This window comes from Pararge aegeria, chromosome 12 (assembly GCF_905163445.1).
Source record: "Pararge aegeria chromosome 12, ilParAegt1.1, whole genome shotgun sequence".
NCBI classification, from domain to species: domain Eukaryota; kingdom Metazoa; phylum Arthropoda; class Insecta; order Lepidoptera; family Nymphalidae; genus Pararge; species Pararge aegeria.
The window spans coordinates 14,598,632-14,617,422 of NC_053191.1; the positions used below are offsets into that span (position 1 = coordinate 14,598,632).

Consider the following 18,791-nt stretch of genomic DNA (forward strand, 5'->3'; position numbering starts at 1 on the left):
CTGTAATTAGTGATATTAAATCAGAAGAAGCATATTTATTTTTCCATACAAACTAATCCAAAACATTGGAAGTGTTTACTTATGACAACCCTATTGAAGATAAAAGACCAACACGTGCATTGTACTTATGCTACGTGACGCGTACCTGATAAAGTGAGAGGAGTCACTTGATTTTAGTTTTGCATGAGATGTTAGGGCTGTATCTAATTTCGTACAGTAAAAACTATGTCAACAGTTTGCCCAAAAACTATTTCGGTTTCGTTTCGGTTTCACAGATAAGTCTCAGAGACAGTAAATGAAGTACCTCTAAAGCCTCTTAAGTATTATTTCGGTTTTCATTTACACTAACCTAACCTAACCTAACCTACACTCCATTTTTTCTAACTTGTCTTGTAATTTTTATTCATTAACTAAGTAACTAGCGATAATATAGGCCTTTTAAGCTAATAAGAAGCTGACTTCGCCACATCAAAATCGGTCTCTGTGTCGATGTCGGTGACTCGATGTTATAACAATTTTATATAGAAGTGACATACACAGTGTAGGAATTCTGCTAGTTGGAAAACAAATGCGGTGTCGATTTGAGTTCGACGCATGCGCGCTGTAGGATTGGAAATGAGATGGAGGGATGCTGTGTTGGAACAGGGAATGATATGGAGAGGACTTGTTTGTAGAGGTTTACGGGGATCACTTATTCGTATTCGGTTAATATTTATTCGGATCTTAACCAGGTTTCTTTCATCCGCACTTTAGATACGAAATCTTACGTGCAGTAACGTAAGTGCTAAGTGCTTAGTGACGTCTCAATTAGATACTCACATTGAGCACGCGTTTCTTGTAAATTTACTATGTCTGTTTAAGCTTTCAATTGTCAGTGATTTGTTTGCGATATTACCACATTTTAATGAATTTCATCAATGCTAACCGAGTTCAGAGTAACTTTTAGCGCGTTGTGAGATTGCCCTTTATCTAGCTAGTTTAGTATAAAATAAGACTGCTATTGTATTCAGATAAAATTCGAATTGCACTATCATGGTAAACGTAAATAAACGGTATAGCTCAATGAGAGTTAATTTAACCTTTTGCCACGCTTTTCAGTAGCTTCTGAAAACCGTGGCAAAAGGTTAAATTATATAGCTTATATTATGTGTTGACTAAAATAAACTTCTGAACTTTGAAGGGTAAGAAAGTTTAGTTAGACATTCCTTGCCCACTAAGTTAAAATTTAACCCATAATTTAGGATTTTAGTAATTTATCATTCTGTCATCATACTGAACAAAAAAATTACACAACTCTATCGGCTCTATACATTTCTCTGTTCCCCTACACAACATACCAACCGGGGTGTGATCCACAAAGGACACTTGCGCTATAAAATTAACAATAAAATCTTGAAAAACAACCTCGTAAAAACCGACACATCCAAAAAAACTGGTAAAATTGTGTGCCAAACGCAGACAAATGTTTCAGTGATCGAAAACATATAAAACTTTCATTCTCGCCGATGCAAGTAAGTAACGATTTTTCGTAACCTTTTTAATCTACTATTACCTATTCTATTTTTAAACTTGGTGCAGTGTAAAAATAAATTAATAACGTTATTTTTATTTCACGCTATGTAACACTTAATTCACTCTATATTATGCAATTTTACCCAATATTTTGAAAAATTGAATTAAATAATACATGTAAAAAAGTGAGTACAGATATTTTCGGCAAAATCAGGTAAGGTCTTATTGGATTTACTTATAATTATTTATTTGTAAAGAAATATGTTTACATAGTTTATTAGATTTTATTTGATTGGTTAGGACGTTTTAAGGGAAAGTGTTGGCCCATACCTTACCTTTACGGTTACGCTTTCATTAATTAAAAATGCTTTATTCTATCGAGTGATTAATTAAGTTGTGTTTTTATTTTAAGATTTATTGGGTAAAAATCGAAGTTGACCTAATTCCGTGCAAGATGACATTTACCTAGATAGGTACCCACGGTTGACCTAGGTCATGAGAATAGTCCGGGATAATTTAAATAGAGTGTGTATTTAATAAGTATTCAGTTGTAACATTATATACTATTGGTATATAATATAATGAAATGGAAACCTGGGTACCTACCTACTCTAGGTGTTCAAGAAAGACACTATAATTTTAAATTAGGTAAATTTTCTCAGTTCGGTTCGGTTCGGTTTGTAAGTATGTTGTTTTAGCGATGTTCACGCATGATTTTTTTGTACAGGCGATGATAATTAAAGCGGTACAATTCTTAGGTTTAGTAGGCAGTTCAATAGTGCATTAAATTACTGACTTATTTTTGTCCTTTTTTTTTTTTAATAAAGATTGAAATAAGCTGTGAAATATGAATTTTTTGATAAGAAAGAAAATATATGTTATTCTAAACAAATATATAACTATATAGCCTGTACACGATTAAGTAGAACTTTATCGAAAGAAAAAAACCTCAAACCCAAATTTGCAAATTTGCATTTGAGTGGGATAAAATAAAAATTACCATGAACTCATGAATATTGATTATTTAGTTTATAAATAAGTATTAAATAGCAAATAGTGAAAATTGCAAAGTTCACTGAGCCTCGTAGCATTTAAGTTCACGTTTTAATTTAAAAATGGAAATCGAATTTCTTAAGCAATCTAACATAGATGTAGAACTAAAGGAAATTCCTTGGTGTTCCCTTCCCGGCTTCCTTTTAGACCACAGCTTGATATGAGTGGTGCTGAAAGTGGGATGCAAGTTTGCGTCCTCAACATATCAACCCATTACCGACCCACTACACAGCACGGGTCTCATCCCACAATTAGAAGAGTTTAGGCCAGTAGTAACCCACCATTCTGACCTAGTGCGGATTGGTGAACTTCACACGCCTTTGAGAACATTATGGAAAAGGTTTCCTCATGATGTTTTCCTTCACCGTTAAAGCAGGTGATATTTAATTGCATAACATTGTTAAGTAAGAGGTGCGTGCCGGATTTCGAACTCCTACTTGTAATCAGTCACAAGGCTCTGGGTCCAAACGAGGAGTCTTGTGGGTGGTCATTACGCCATCGCGGACGTTGGTTTAACGACATTGCTTGGGAACTTCCGTCAAGGCGTCCAAGCTGTTTTTACGGTGACGTGTAAATTAGTATCCTATGAAGAAAACATTCAAAAACGAGGTTTGAAGAAGTCTTTTAATGTACTGTAGTATTTTGATCTGTACCTATATGTTTCATCATCATCAACTTATAAATATAATAGTTTTCAACAAATATTTAATTATGAGTACGACACGTTGAACTCGGTTTAATTTAATTTTCAGGATGGCATCTTAAATAATGGACGAAAGCACATGTAAAATGGCACTCAAAATCATTCACTATATCGAAATTGTTTGAGTTGGGTAAGTACCTAATAAAAATGCACATTTTAAGTAGACAATACTAGTATAGTAGGTAATATAGTTGCTACTATATAGAATCCTATTACCAACTTTTTTACTACTGACTATTTTGGTAGGTGAGTTACAAATTTTTCTCAATAACCAGAACCAAAAGTTTAATCAGAGGACATCTCAGAATTTGGAAAACATGTCCTATTGAAGTTCTATTTTAATTTTAGAGAAGGAAACATAAATATCATGTGATCTATAATATGAGAGGTAGTAGAGCTTTTTGAACAGAACTCGTCTGGAAAAGTACTACCTACTGTCATGCCTATTTCTGCATTTTAGAACTGGTCTGGAGAGCGTGGAAACTGTTTTTTTTATTAAAAGTACCTAAGCCCCAGGTTTATGGACACAGGGCGGATTTTTCAGGAAGTGTTCCTGGCATGTCCGCTGTTCTGTTTATAGGCGATGGTTTTTCTGGCAATCTGATTGGTCCGCCAAGTATTACTATAAAAATAAATATCTCTTTTACACACATTTTCCTTACAGATAGCTCCGTGGTGCGCGAAGAAGAAGACGCGATGCACCCATCCGCCAGGTGACCCTGCCGATTACACCCGCGGAACATGTCATGGGACTCAATCGAGTCGCGCGACTTCCTCGGGTAAGTTGGGAAAATTTTGTTCGCTTTGATTCTGTAGTTGTAGAGAGTATAGGTTCGTGAAAAAGAAGACGATATGCATCTCACAGCCAGGTGACTCTACAGCTTACATCCGCAGAATTGGGATTCACTTAAGTCACGCGACTTTCTCGACTGTTTGCTTAATCCAGTCCCAAGGATTTACAACCGCGAAATATGTCATGGGACTCAATCGAGTCGGGCGACTTCATCGGGTAGTTTGGCCGATTCTTATGAGTCCCCTTTATATAGTTCTAGCAGTTTGTTGGTGCGTTAAGAGGATGACTATATGCACCTAGCAGTCACAGACCCTGTTTGGTGCTTAAACCTCAAACCTCACACCCGCTGAAAAATTCATGGGACTCAATCAAATCGCGTTACTTCCCGGGTAAGTTTACAGAATCTTATTAGTGGCATGTGGTGACAGCTGATCAGAATACAACTGTCACCGCCCCTCCTCCCGTGGGGGTGACATAGGGAATATAGCCTTTCAGTTTACAATGAAGTCATCGACTTCTTCAGGGTTGTTTGCTATGGATTCTTGCTCCAAAAATATCTCCCATGGAATTCCATTAACCAAAGTACAAAAGAAGATATACACTTAGTGCGCTTTAATTTGAAGAAAATAAAACTACGTGGACTGTATTTGCATATACTTTATGTATTGTATTCAAAAAATTACGATACTAGCAACTAGTTAAATATAAAGTTAGTGCATCCGTTCGCGAGTGCCTTTCGCCGAGGCGTTCTAGAGATGTTTTGTACAGTGGAATTTTTTCCTTTTATACAAATTTTACCAACCATCGCCATTTCAAAGGCTCATCGTTTATTTTATATTTTATAGCGGGGTGCCGGCGCACCAACTGTCGGCTACGCGGCTGCTCAGCTCCCCTGATCCGTCGCGTCATCACATTGAAGATCCACCTGGTGAGATACAACCACACCCTAGCACCACACAAAGAACTTAGCTCTGATACCTCTAACCAGTCAATCCCCAGACATGTTATTTAGTGCAACATTTATCAATGGATTAACAGACTATTGAAAACGTACACAAAATAAGAAAATTGAGCTGGCGGACGATGTATTCCCCTCTCACTCGGTTTCGCAACTACCTTCATCCTGTTAAAACCTTGTAACCATGTGCGCGCATTTCGTTACATCGTATAATTTCACTCCCATGATTTTTTCCTAACGCCGCTAATGAAAACTTCAAAATGAATCCTACTCACTTTCAAGAAACAAGTAACAGTAATAATGCTTATTACCAAGACAAGATTATTTTCGCTGATGCATTAATAAACATTTTTAAGAGAAATTTTGGAGGTTATTTTGTTTGACATCAATTTTAAAGCCTATTCTTGCAGAATTATTACTACCCAATTATATCTACTCATAAGGGATAAAATTAATGAATATGGTATCCACCCGTGCACGCATGCTCGGAGATTAATCTGTGGGAGGGGATTTAAAGTATTTTGTCCTTTTTCCGTGGACGAAAGTTCTCCTGTCCATCTCCCGTTCTCCAATCGATCGCTTATAATAAATTTAATTTGATAGAAAGTCCCGTAAACCTTAATTATTTGTAATCTAAATTCAAATCCATATTTTATTACTAATATGAAAATATAAGACGGTTTAAGAAGTGCGAAAGAGGCGTGGTTCTTGCGACGATAGTAAGCGAATGGCGCCAGCTGTCGTTATAATTGAAACCAGTGCGACCATTCGCCAGTTTGTTTCAGTTCGCTAAAAGCTCCACGAAACCGTCAAAACATATCGTTCTGTGGCAATAACCCACAAAACTGAGAGCCATTTTAGAAGAAGAAGAAGAAGAAGAAACACTTTATTGCACGTATAACATACAGGAAAAGAAACAGTAAGGAGTATACAGTACACAATGTAGGCATGCAAAGGCTGCAAGCAATCTCTTACAGGCAACCTTTGTAGATAGGACTTACAGCAAGAGAACGGGATAGTGCCAAGAGTGTTGATAGATATACATAAATACCAAAATGTAAAGATACAAATACATATATAATTTTAATAAATATACGTAATATATAAATATAAAATATACATAATATATATAAATATATAACAAACATAATATATATAAGTAGATTTTCACACAAAACCGATATCCTTGAATTTTTCCAGAACTATTTCCGTTCTCAGAGGAGTATCCGACGGAAGGGCGCAATGGTGCGATCCGTTGGGGCTCTCGCTTCGGCCCGGCGCACCGGCCGTCTGCCGGCGTGCTAGAGTGCTTCCGAGTCTGCAGATCGCGTATCGACCAGTATCTGGCCAGACGAAAGGTAAACTTTGAGTCAAGGAATAATCTATACAGTGAATATAGCAATAAGTTAAGAGAAACAAAACATATGTAATTGGGACATCATCCATGGTCATGCTTTTTGCGGCTGACCTCAGAGCTTCAATTTAAAGATGGTACCTGTCCTCTTAATACCATCGCTTAAAGCATGAGGTACAATTTGATAATTATAGTTCATATGACATCCCTTGATGTTTTATCTATAAGAAATACATTCTGGATGAATTATCTTCTTCTCCGCAGCAAAAGAAGGCATATTATTATTCTGAAACTAAACGTTCATATTTTCAAGTAATGAAGCTTATGGCGATAGAAGTTTGCCTTGTATGCGGTGTAAAGGTCCGATTTTAGTTAATTTTGTTTTCATTAAACCGTTTAATTTCTATAAAAATAGTCAATACGTTTTTTTTTAAATAAGTACCGATTTTGTTGAACTGAATTAAGCTTATATTAACGGTGAAACATAACATCATAAGGCAACCTTCATCTATTAGGGTTTTTCATAATGTTCTGAAGAGAGTGTGAAGTCTTCGGCCTTCTCTTTCTCAGGTGGTGACCTTTACTGGGCCTGTATGTCTGTATGTAATAACTTGAAAAAAGACATTAAAGTAAAAAATGCTCTTGTCCAGCTTTATATAATGCTAATAATTTAATTATTCAGATCGAACGTGGTGTCCGCCTATACGGGCAGAACGAACAACGCCTGGCGGTGAAGGTATGGCTCTCAGCTCTCCGCGGTGTGCGACATCGGAGCGACAAGTTCTCTTTATTGGGACATTTATATCAAGCTTATATGGACTTTGGGAAATACAGGTAAGGAGTAAGAGAGATTATGCAAATTACAAGTGTTGGAAACGAAGACAGCTGAACTTGTAATAGACTAAGAGATCAGACTCACTTCGGAAAACGCGTCTAAATCATGGTCTTTTGCCATCGGTCGACGCTGGAAAAGATCGCTATGTAGCGATACGGCTGCGAAATTGTATGCATGTTACTGTATTTTTATGTGGTGTACAGTAAAAGTGTCATTCAGTCTATACAGGTAAGAAGAAAGAAATTAACTCAATAGCCTATAGCAGTACACTGCTGGACTAAAAGCCTCTCCCAATGAGAGGGTTTCGCCGCCCGATATTTCCCTTAGTTGCCTGGTACGACACAAACTGCAAGAGGAGATATAATGACGGATGAGGTGACAACCATATTCTGATCTGCCAGCACCACACGGCAAGATGAAAAATATAAGTAAGAGGACAGCTGGGGACTGAGAGTTTCAGAGAATTCAAATAAAATTCAAGCAGATCGCTTAATATCCCATACAAAAGAAAAGACCGAATTTCAGAATGGAATTGATAAATCCGATGGAATAAACTTGTTCCTAAAAACGTCATAACTGTTATCTTCATTCATAGTATTCATAGATTTTTAAAAAAAATTGCATTAATGTCTTGTTGTCATGCTCATGTTTATGGTTTTAGAGAATCCCTGGAATTCGCAAACAGACAGCTGGGCATATCAGAGGAGCTGGATTCTGCCCCGATGAGAGCCGAGGCTTATCTTAACCTTGCGCGCACTCATCAGACTTTAGGTGGACTTGACAGGTATAATACTTTCTTTTCGTCTGCCTTCTCAGAACTTCCTAGAAAAGTGCAGTGTTACGTAAAACACAAGGCAATAGTCCTGGATTCTAATGATCTAACTTAATTGACTGATTTATTTTTTTCTCTCTATTCCATCTCCTTCTTATATCTATTATATAAGAAAAATGGAGAGAATGAAATGTTTATTTTATACAAGTACTGTTTTTTTAATTATGAATATGTATGTATATTCTTAGAGTTTAGCGCACCGCTATAAGGATTCATATTTGGGTCAATTCCCCATAATGGTTGCCAGGAAGAAATCACTATAAGTCATATACAGCCTTCTTGTTACACAAATTTAAATGAACTGTACCTTTGTTCTCTTTTATTTATTTCAAAATTCAAAATTCATTTATTTCAAGTAGGCCTAATACAAGCACTTTTGAAACGTCAAGTCTGTCCGTGTGTAGTGACTCTACCACCGGTTCGGAAGGCAGATTCTACCGAGAAGAAGCCGGCAAGAAACTCAGCAGTTGCTCTTTTCCAACATCAAAAATTTACATTTTATATTTTAACATTCATTTTTCTATCTTGTGAGAGATGAAAGCGGAGCCGGATGCTTCCAAGCAACCTTGTCATTAAGAAACTCATCAATTGTATAATAACCTCGCTGTAATAAATGTGTTTTAACACATTCTTTAAACTTATGGATTGGTAGGTCCAAAATTACCTTAGGAATCATATTATAAAAGCGTATACTCAATCCCACAAATGACTTCTGCACCTTTCGCAGACGATATGCAGATGTCACTAATTTATGACCATTTCTTGTAAGTCGACTGTTTATATCCACTTTTTGTTTATAAAGACTAATATGTTGTCTTACAAATACTATATTGTTATAAATGTATTGTGAGGCTACCGTAAGTATACCAATTTCTTTAAATTTTTCACGGAGGGATTCACGTGATTTAAGTTTATATATTGACCGTACAGCTCTTTTCTGCAATATGAATATAGTTTCAATATCAGCAGCTTTGCCCCATAATAAGATCCCGTAAGACATCACACTATGAAAGTACGCGAAGTAAACAAGTCTTGCTGTTTCTACGTCAGTAATCTGTCTAATTTTCCTGACGGCGTAGGCAGCCGAGCTTAGTTTACCTGCTAGTGTATCTATATGGGTACCCCACTGAAGCTTACAATCCAAGGTCATGCCCAGAAAAACTGTGGAATCTTCCATTTTTAGTGATTCTCCATTTATTATTATATTTTTATTAACTTTCTTTACATTTGGTTTTGTTCTTGTGTGCAATAAAGTATTTTTGATTGATTAATTCATTGATTGATTTCTTGGGCTTTCTTATAGATATCTGAAGCACCAGAGAAATTTCAAATAGAATTTGTTAATATAGTGTATCAAGTAACCGTAAAAGGTAATGTAAAAAAGAGGATATAAGAAAGTTTTAAGACACTCTGGAATATTCTCTATAATTTTGCAGGGCACTCTCCTACGCTCGTCATGCTTTATACAACGACTGCGGCGGTGGTTCCACGGCAGGGTGTGTACACCTCACAGTTGCTGCAGTGAGCTTGGAGCTAGGTGCCTTCTCCAAGGCAATGGATGGCTTTCAGAAGGCTCTGGCCGTGGCTCAGGCACAGAATGACAACACGCTTTTATTACAGGTAACCCATTTAATGTTTTGAGCGCAAAAGATCCTGGAGGCTCGAAGTGCATCCGCTGAAGCGGGCCTCGCTACAAGATAGAACCCATTTAAAAGTTACTTTAATAGCCTGAGGATGATGACGAAGATTAAAAGTTCTCTTCATTTTATAGTCATATCTATTTTTTATTCCTTATTTTCATTATTTCCTTATTTGCTCTGTTCAATTATTCTTTTGTATAAATTGGCTAAAGTATGGTAATTTTAAATAGCCACAGAAATTTTAGGATTATTACTTAATTTCTACTCATTAGATAAAACTTGATTTGTTTGATTTTACTTTTAGTTCTCCAAGGTAATTTAATAACATACGAGCTCTGGGCTTACACTGATGAGGATAAACAGGCAGCCAGGCTTCGCTTTTGGGTAATTTGGCAGATAACTTAGGGACAAGATTTTACTAACCAAGTTTATGTATGTTGTTTAAATTAAGCTATTGATTACCTACTTCTTCCAATTTCAGAAAGACATGCCGTTTTTAATCTGAAATCTTTACAGGTTATTTTAAATTCAGTTATTCTTTTATTCTTATTCTTTTATCCATGTAAGTGACGTGTGTCTTTATGTAAATAAATATCTTGAAACAAGCAATTTTAGGACACTCGGTTACCTAATTGTTAGATATACCTCGTTTTGATTGCTTTTACTTTTAGATAATTTAATTAACGAGATCTGTGCTTACGCGTTTTGATGGAAGTCATCAGGCATTCACGCTTTGCTTTTGGGTAACTTAACAGATAATTTAGGGACAAGATTCTACTAAGCAAATAATAATGTATGAATTATCATGTTTTAATGAAGGAAAGGACTACATCTAACTTCTGAAATCTCTGTTAGTTCTTTTAAATATGATTAATTCTTCTGCCAGGTGTACGTCGGCTTATCAGAATTATGGCGACGCCTCCGCGATACTGAACGTGCTGTGGCGTGTGCTGCTCGTGCATGTGACCTTGGCCGTGGTCCGCGATCGACTGATCTGAACACGCGGCATCATCGCACAGCCTTATTGCAAATGGCGGCTGCTCTGCGCGCGAGGGGAGAGTTGGGAGATGCGCACGATTACTGTAATGTAAGTTACCCCTTTTTATTTTATTATGTCTGTGCTATCTGCAGTGCCTGGTTAAGCAAGCGCAAGGCCTGTTGCAAATTCTTTAAAAGAGTCCTTGATCTGCTATGGTTTCTTAAGTATAAAGTGGTAAAAACACGATTTAATACTCAATACGTATCTTAAATACGTATAAACGTATCTTAAATACAATACGTATTTGTTATCTATGGGTTTCAATTTTGTGGGTAATTAATAGTGTAGTAAATTATAATAGGCGATGTCTGTATGCGTGTCTGTCAGGCAGTCAGTCAGTCAGACAAAGTTGAGCGGTATTTAATATGCGGGGCCCCCTTTCGTGCTGGGCCCCTAGCACTAGACTATCTGACCTGTCTCTGAATGTCTTGTATTGAAATTATTGTAAACTAAACGTATTCTTACTCTGTGTAAAAATATTGTGTTTTACTTATTGTATTTAAACTGATAAATGTATTTTTAAGTAGTAACTTTTCGTGACAAAACTCGTACGGGGAAGTACTCCGGCCATGCTTATTTCTGCCGCACAGCAGCATTGTTGCAATGCTGAAGAGCGTGGTTGCTAGTGTATTTACAGGCCCAAGAGGCTTAACGCTGCAGGACGAGTTTCTTGCATGCCATGCTCAGTGTTGCCTGTTTATAGGCGATGGTTTTCCACTAACCATCAGTTTTCATTATTAATTATTTAAAAAAAAACATTAAAAAAAGTAACATAATGTTTCAGGAAGCCCTGCGCTTAGCTGCAGTGGCAGGTGACCAAGGTTGCTACGTACGCGCTGTGAGGATAGCTGGCGATGTGTATAGAAGGAAATGTGATTATGGGAAGGCGCTTAGGTAAGTCATCTTAAATGTATATTTTAGTTTTAGCTTCTTTGGTTTTCTGGAATGCCTTTCCGTCTTCCATTTTCCCCAGTACCTACAATATGAGTACTATCAAATCAAGAGGTCGGCGCTCCACCTTAGGCTGCATCATCACTTACCACCAGGTGTGATTGCAGTCAAGCGCGCTATAAAAAAAAAAAAAAAGACATTGTTCTACCACAGGAAGATAACAGCGTCTTGACGCACATGCTACTGTGTCTACGAGGCGTATGAGGTTAAGGAAACTGTTCTCGCTGGATAAACCTTTTGGGCGTCGCATAACGGAGTCGAGAGATTAAGGCGATATCTATAGAAAAAAAGTTTCACCGAGACTTAGATGATAACTATTGGTGTACGGTTGACGTAAGCCTAGGAATTTCCTTAGATTAGGCGTTACTTATTGAGGCATTGCCTTGTTCATCGTTAGTGTAAACGGGCAAAAGAATCCCAAATTTTCTACTTCCTGGGTTGAGGAAAACTCGGAGTTCTTCTTCCAGGAAGTTGGTTATCTCACCAGCAGATTCTCACAAGTAACTAAACAAAACGAAGGAAGTTCGTTCGTTCGTTCGTTTTTAGCCTATGCTGTACTGGCTGTGGAGCCTGCTGGTCACTAAACCAATTCAGATATTATTAAGACTATCGATAAAGCGCATGTTTTGTAAAATTATAACGTCATTGTTATTGACGAAAAATTGCATTATATAGCCTTCCACAGGAACATTTTGTGTTTAAAATTAGTTTTAATTGGTAGTACTGCTACCTACAAATAGAGTTTATGCTTTGAAATCAGTTTACGATTTTCAAAATTTTTGCAGCAGCGCATACCTGTTTGTACCTGGAAAAAATGGTACAAACCACGTTCCAGGTTGGAAAGCGTAGATTATATTGTACTACTTTAAAAAAAAAAATTGTTTTAGAAACTATGAGGTCGCTATGGGAGCTACGCAGACACTGGGAGACCGTTTAGCCCAAATGGAGGCGATGGATGGAGCCGCGAGATGTTTGGAGGCATTGAGGCTGCAAGGACGCATCTGTAACTGTCGGCCGTTGGAGTTCAATACGAGGTTGTTAGAGGTCGCTACATCCGTTGGATCGAAGGTATGGGCTTTGTTTCTGATATAATCGTTCTCAAGGGCTTACCCAAGGGGGGCAGTGGAGGGCAGGTACCCTCCCTTTCTGGAAATCTAGCAAAAAATGTAAGAACTCTCTAACAAAGAACTTACTAAAAAAATACAGTTTTGACTGCAGTATCAACTATATAGGGCCCTTTAATTTTTTTTAGGGAGAACTGACTCAAAAAAAAATCTCACTTGCAAAGGCTATATATCAGCACGCTAAGACCATTATAGGAGCATAGCAATAATAAAGAATTATTCAAAATCGGGTTTTTTTTCCTCTTTTTAGAGCTTCCGCTGCGTAAACAGTTAACGTTTCGATAAAATCATGTATGACAAAGTTGTTACCTTACCTTTCAAAAGTTAAAAAAAAAAGTCCAGGACAGCATATGTCTATCTTTTAAGGTTGACTTATGAGCTAAATATAAAATATAAAGCACAGTTGCTCTCGCCGTTTGTACGCTTAGATCTTTTAAAATACGTAAAGGATTGTAGTGCAGTTTTTAGCATAAATAGTACAGAAAACAATATAGCTAGATAAACTCATTTATGAGCGCTTACGATAGAGATCAAACGAATGTCCTACGTAATTTAATATTTTACAAAAATATGGGTTATTTATTTATGGGTTTTTTGGTGGATTTACTGGTTGATTTCTATAAAATAACTGCATTGTAATAACTTATGAATCACATAAATTATATAATAGGTACTTTTGAAAAAATATTCCTCTGTATTTTGCATTGAGCAAAAGATCAAGAAAAATCTATGTTGGTCAAAATAAGTTGTATATGTACAATATCTGGAATTACAAGGATTATACGTATACAACTTAGAACATTACAAGAAATTTTAGATTATATATAAAGTATTATCAAAATTAAGCTTAATTTGCTATACTCCGCGAAAAGCAACAAAGAATTGTTAAGATCTTAACAATTATTCATTGTAAAGTCAACATCTCCTGATGATGCTCCGGTTTCGGAGCGAAACGTGCGTAGAGGGTGTATTGCCGAGGATCTGTGTGGTGTGGAGTATAAGGATTGAAGAAATTATAAATTACACCACACAGATTCTCCTGCTTTTCGCGGAGTATAGCAAATTAAGCTTAATTTTGATAATATATCATGGATTTCCGCAAAGTAACGCCTGCTTCTATACAATATATATATATATAAAGAGCAAGGACCAACCATACTGCATTGCAGCAGCATGGTTGGTCCTTGCTCTCAAAACCTCTTTCCTATGAAAGATAATTTTTATAGTTCACTTAACTAAAACGATATTAAATGCTTAGATGCTAGTGCGCCGTGTGAGACTTCGGCTGGCAGAAATCTACACAGCTTTGGGGGATAACAACGCGGCGGCTAGACAGAAACGCGCCGCTGCCGCCTGGGCCGCACCCACTTGTGCCAGGTGTAGGGAACCGCTCGCCGAACGAGCTGAACCCCTCGCCTCACTGCCTTGCGCGCATATTGTCCACCACGCGTAAGTAGAGTACTCTAGCTACATAATCAGGATCATCATTTCAGCCGTCACTTAACAACATCTAGCGGCTCCGAGTTACTGGCTTGATGCCGTCTGTCCACCTCGTTGGGGATCGACCAACGCTGCGTTTACCGGTGCGGTGCTCAACGTCCATCGGTTCTCTGAGATATGCATCCTGCCCATTGCAACTTCAGTTTTGCGACAAGCTCAGCTGTAATTCTAGTTCTTCCACGGATCTCCTCATCTCTTATATTCCTTGTGTAGCGCTCTCCGACGCCCGCTGAGTGACTGATCCCTCTTATGAGGCCCATAGTGACCCGCACACGATATCGGGCTAAGAATAGTTAGGTATTGAAATAAGAAAGCACGTTTAGCCATCATGGTTATTGCCACAGAGTCATCAATAGCCTATGAAAGTCTTAATCGCCGCGCTGGGAAGATGGGTTGGTGATCGCAATAGATGTTTGGAGTAGCACAGAGAACGCTGCAGCCCGTACTACGTAATATTTCCTTAGTCGCCTCGTACGACACCCGCGGGAAACTGTATTCTGATCTGATCCGTCACCTTACGGCACTATTAATAAGTAGGGGGAGAGATTTTAAAAGCAGAGCACGTCCGGGTAAGTACTACTACTGGCATGCTTATTTCTGCCGCCCGAATTGCTGCGTTTCGGTCTGATCCGCAGGGCGTAAATCTTGCGATCACTGCTGTCAAACTTCGCTTTTGTCTATTTATTGTACGGAAGAGTGACGTTTGGCAGCAGTGATTGCAAGATTTACGCCTGTCGCAAGCCTGTCGCGAGATACGTAATCACCCAACCGAAGATAAACTTCTTCGGAAGAGTTCGAAATGTGTTCAGAGACTCTGACCTTGCGATGAAAAAGAAATCAAAGCTAAACCCTTTGAAAGGAAAGGAAGCTGCAATTTCGCCAACAAAAAATTTCCAATGAGGGTTGTCATCAGACAGGCAAACGGTCTGAATAAATAATCCGAAACCAAAACAGTTCCAAAAGTCTGCGTGTATCTTTAACTCGTTAAGTTTGAAGAAGACATGATGTGCAGAGTGCAGACACCACATAAATTGAGTAAAGGGCAGAAAGGAGAAAAGTAGGTCTAACCTCTAAAACTCTCCTCTAAACCCCTCCTACTGGGCTAAGGCCCCTTTATCAAATAAAGTTATAGTTGGCCATATTAATGAGGATGATCTAATTCTTACACATCCGTACACTATACAGACCAATAAGATGCAAATTGCAAATCTAATAGTGCTTTATGTTTGTTATTTAAATTGTTACCACTCATCATGATCATTATCAACCAATAAAGGGCCCACTAAAAGGCACAGGTCTCCAGGACGTAGTCCACCACGCGCGCTGGCCAAGTACAAATAGGTAGACGTCACACGCATTTAAAAAAAAAATAACGCAGATCATTCGGGCGAGCAGGATTTACTCGCGATGTAATCCTTCACCGTTTGACGTGAAGGATAACATCGCGAGGAAATGCGATTTTGAAGTTTTCACGAAATTTACATGATTTTTTGTGTTTTTTTTTCAGTATGGCTCGTTTTATCTGAACAACTTCTTCTCTTCCGAACGACTTTTGAAACGTCAAGTATTTCTGTCTGTAGTGACTCTACCACCAGTTCGGAAGGCGATTTATCACTATTATCAAAATTAAGCTTAATTTGCTATAGTCTGCGAAAAGCAGGAGAATCTGTATGGTGTAATTTATAATTTCTTCAATCCTTATAATCCACACTAAACAGATCTTCGGCAATGTACTCTACCCACGTTTCGCTCCGAAACCGGAGCATCCTCAGGATATGTTGAAACAATGAATAATTGTTAAGTTAGCAAATGAAGCTTAATTTTCATAATATATCATGGATTTCCGCAAAGTAACGCCTGCTTCTATCCAAATCCAATTATTATTATTATTAAATAATCTTCAACTATCCAGTTGTATGCCCGAGTCGTGGTCAAGGCGTTCGACACGAAGCTCTGGAGGCGCGGAGTGTTTGGAGTGTGCATCCCCACGCGCACCTCGCGTCCCGCCACCCGCTCCCCCCGCTCCTCGAAGCTTACCGTCACAGGTTGTAAGTGCTCCGACCGCTTTAGAGATTTTTCTCCTAAGTTTATTTATTCGATCTCTTGCCAGTTAACTACGCTGCGGAGAGAGCGCCATCTAGTGACAGACAGACAGTATAGTCAATAGATGGCGCTCGCGTCGATGATTCAGTTGAACCTAGAATACATATCCCATGAAAACAAACAGTTTCCACGGGATTTGTAAAAAATAATAAGTAACGCGGACCAAGACAACAGCTAGTTAAGGAAGGGAACAACAGGAAGTAACTACATATACCGACCTAAAATTGCTAAGTCTTGCTAAAGAAGATTAAAAGAACTGAAACAAAGTAGGTAAGTATTAATAAAGTCTGTAGGTAGTTATTCACAGCGAAATTACTGGACTGTTTTAGTTCTTATTAAATATATAGCACAGTAAATTTATAAAAGCTAAAGTATTAACGTGGTTTTAGTTAGATAAAGACATTGATTTAATGTTACTTTCGTGACAAAGACAGTACACTCTAAAGGAAAACTGTTATTTAATTTATATTTTTGAGGTCTAGTTGACATGTAATTTAATTCCAATAAGATATTGTGTTTAGATGCAACGTACAAGCAGTGGAATATTAATCATTAATATAAATACAAAAAAGACTTAATTGACAATAAATATTCAAAGATGAAAAAAACTTCACTCCGTGACTGAGCTCGATTGCTTTTTATGTATATCTTCATTTTACTTATTTAACGAATATAACAATTCAAAATTTTTAACATTTTCAGGATTTCCCATTCGGCACACCACCAACTTTGCGCGATTCGGATTTGAACTCTGTACTCTCCGATCACAGCAGTCAGCAAGCCACGTCCAGCGTTTAATTTAATTTTAACTCTATTTTTATACACATGAAGATCTTATTCTATTACTTACTATTTTCCGTATGGATTTTCACTGTAGTTTGCTACTCTATACAAATTGAAAGTACGCTTAAATTTTAGAGCAATCACTACGAGGAGTTATATTTTTTTTGTATCGTTATTCAGTAAGTTAGCCTTCTTCAAGAGTAATTTTTAATAAGATAAGTGCCGGCGATATTTCATATTCAACATAACCTGAAAATGTTATATGAATCCTGATGGTCTCATAAAATGTCTCACGATGACCAACACGTCTAAAAAAATGAAAAGTGGACACTTACAGTGGATTTGCAATAACTTAAGATGTTCTTAAAATAAAAAAAAAATGAATTAACTGTTATTTATACCTACTGAATATTTAATTTATATCGCGAAAATATGACGAACATGGAGTACTTATAAAAAGGGAAGGGAAGTCCATATCTAATAATCATTCCTGAAATGTGTGTTTGAGAAATAAGACATTTTAAAATACGCTTTATCGAATTAACTATTTGATTTTGATGAAATGTTTATGTCACAAATATAATGATATATTATATATTTGTCGTATACATGTCTTAATTTAAGATAAAATAAAACATATAGTTATTAAGTTTTGTGAAATTTAATGACGCTTGTATCGTGATATATATTTGTTGCTATAAATAACTATTAATAATTGAATTACGTTATAGTTGGTAAATCGTAAACCATCGAGTTTGCGATCCTTATCAAGAGTAATCAACATAATACTTTAAATTAAATATAACACTCTAATAGGATATCTATCAATTATATTACAACGGTTGTTGAAATATAGAAAACATTTTTAAACTACGAACTGCCAATCTATTTCTTGTGGTCAATTAATGACAAAAAATAAAAGTATAACATATAACAAAGGGATGCACTGGTTTGGTAAACACTTATTAAATGTTAAAGATTAAACTGTATAAATGTTGACTTGCATTTTGTCTTACACACACCTATTACACATAAACCTAGTATCCTGCTTTCAATAGAACATTAAAAATTTGTATATATACTAATATATTCTAAATAAATAAATGTTATTATTGTATCTGTTGATGTGTAAAGTGATGTATGTTACGAAATAAAACGTAAAAAAAAATTAAGGCCATTTTGGGGTTTTCCGTATGGTCTATGGAAACCATCGGTCTTTTTTTCACATTAGTTAAATAAGAGTTTTTTATTGGTTCATTATAGTTTCTGCTTAAAAGAAGTTTCATTTAATTATTTAAGTATATTTTACTAACTTATTTAAATGTAAGCGTTATACCTTAATGAAAAGATATTAAAAGATACCTTAAAAATAAATACTATTTATTATAATAAAAATAATTGAATTGAATATTGATATTTATGAGATATAGATAGAAGGCAATATAAATATTTAATTTATTCTTGTATAAAATATACCTCTAATAAACATCTTCTACATGATATATTATGTGTAAAACAATATTTCTGTCAACTTAAATTCCTGACAAGCTAGTTAAATTAAATTTCTTACTATAGAAACTTCTGACTTAAGGTGACAAAAGGACATCCAGA

At 36.6% G+C, this 18,791-nt stretch overlaps 1 protein-coding gene across 1 annotated transcript; it reads left to right on the forward strand.

Moving 5' to 3' along the window:
• The first annotated feature begins 1,386 nt into the window (after positions 1 to 1,386).
• On the forward strand, positions 1,387 to 17,553 carry LOC120628188 (43 kDa receptor-associated protein of the synapse homolog). Its single transcript, XM_039896435.1, has 14 exons — positions 1,387 to 1,511; positions 3,318 to 3,398; positions 3,933 to 4,047; positions 4,907 to 4,989; positions 6,220 to 6,377; positions 7,056 to 7,207; positions 7,870 to 7,992; positions 9,477 to 9,660; positions 10,567 to 10,767; positions 11,504 to 11,613; positions 12,558 to 12,738; positions 14,053 to 14,243; positions 16,207 to 16,342; positions 17,100 to 17,553. The coding sequence occupies exons 3-14, from the start codon at positions 4,010 to 4,012 to the stop codon at positions 17,193 to 17,195; spliced, it is 1,653 nt and encodes a 550-aa protein (XP_039752369.1). The 5' UTR covers positions 1,387 to 1,511; positions 3,318 to 3,398; positions 3,933 to 4,009; the 3' UTR covers positions 17,196 to 17,553.
• The last annotated feature ends 1,238 nt before the right edge of the window (positions 17,554 to 18,791 follow it).

Excerpts from the sequence above, each read along its gene's own strand:
- LOC120628188 (XM_039896435.1), top strand. The coding sequence starts at position 4,010 with ATGTCATGGGACTCAATCGAGTCGCGCGACTTCCTCGG. Across the intron at positions 7,208-7,869 it reads ATGGACTTTGGGAAATACAG|AGAATCCCTGGAATTCGCAA; the intron begins GTAAGGAGTAAG and ends TTATGGTTTTAG. Across the intron at positions 7,993-9,476 it reads ACTTTAGGTGGACTTGACAG|GGCACTCTCCTACGCTCGTC; the intron begins GTATAATACTTT and ends ATAATTTTGCAG.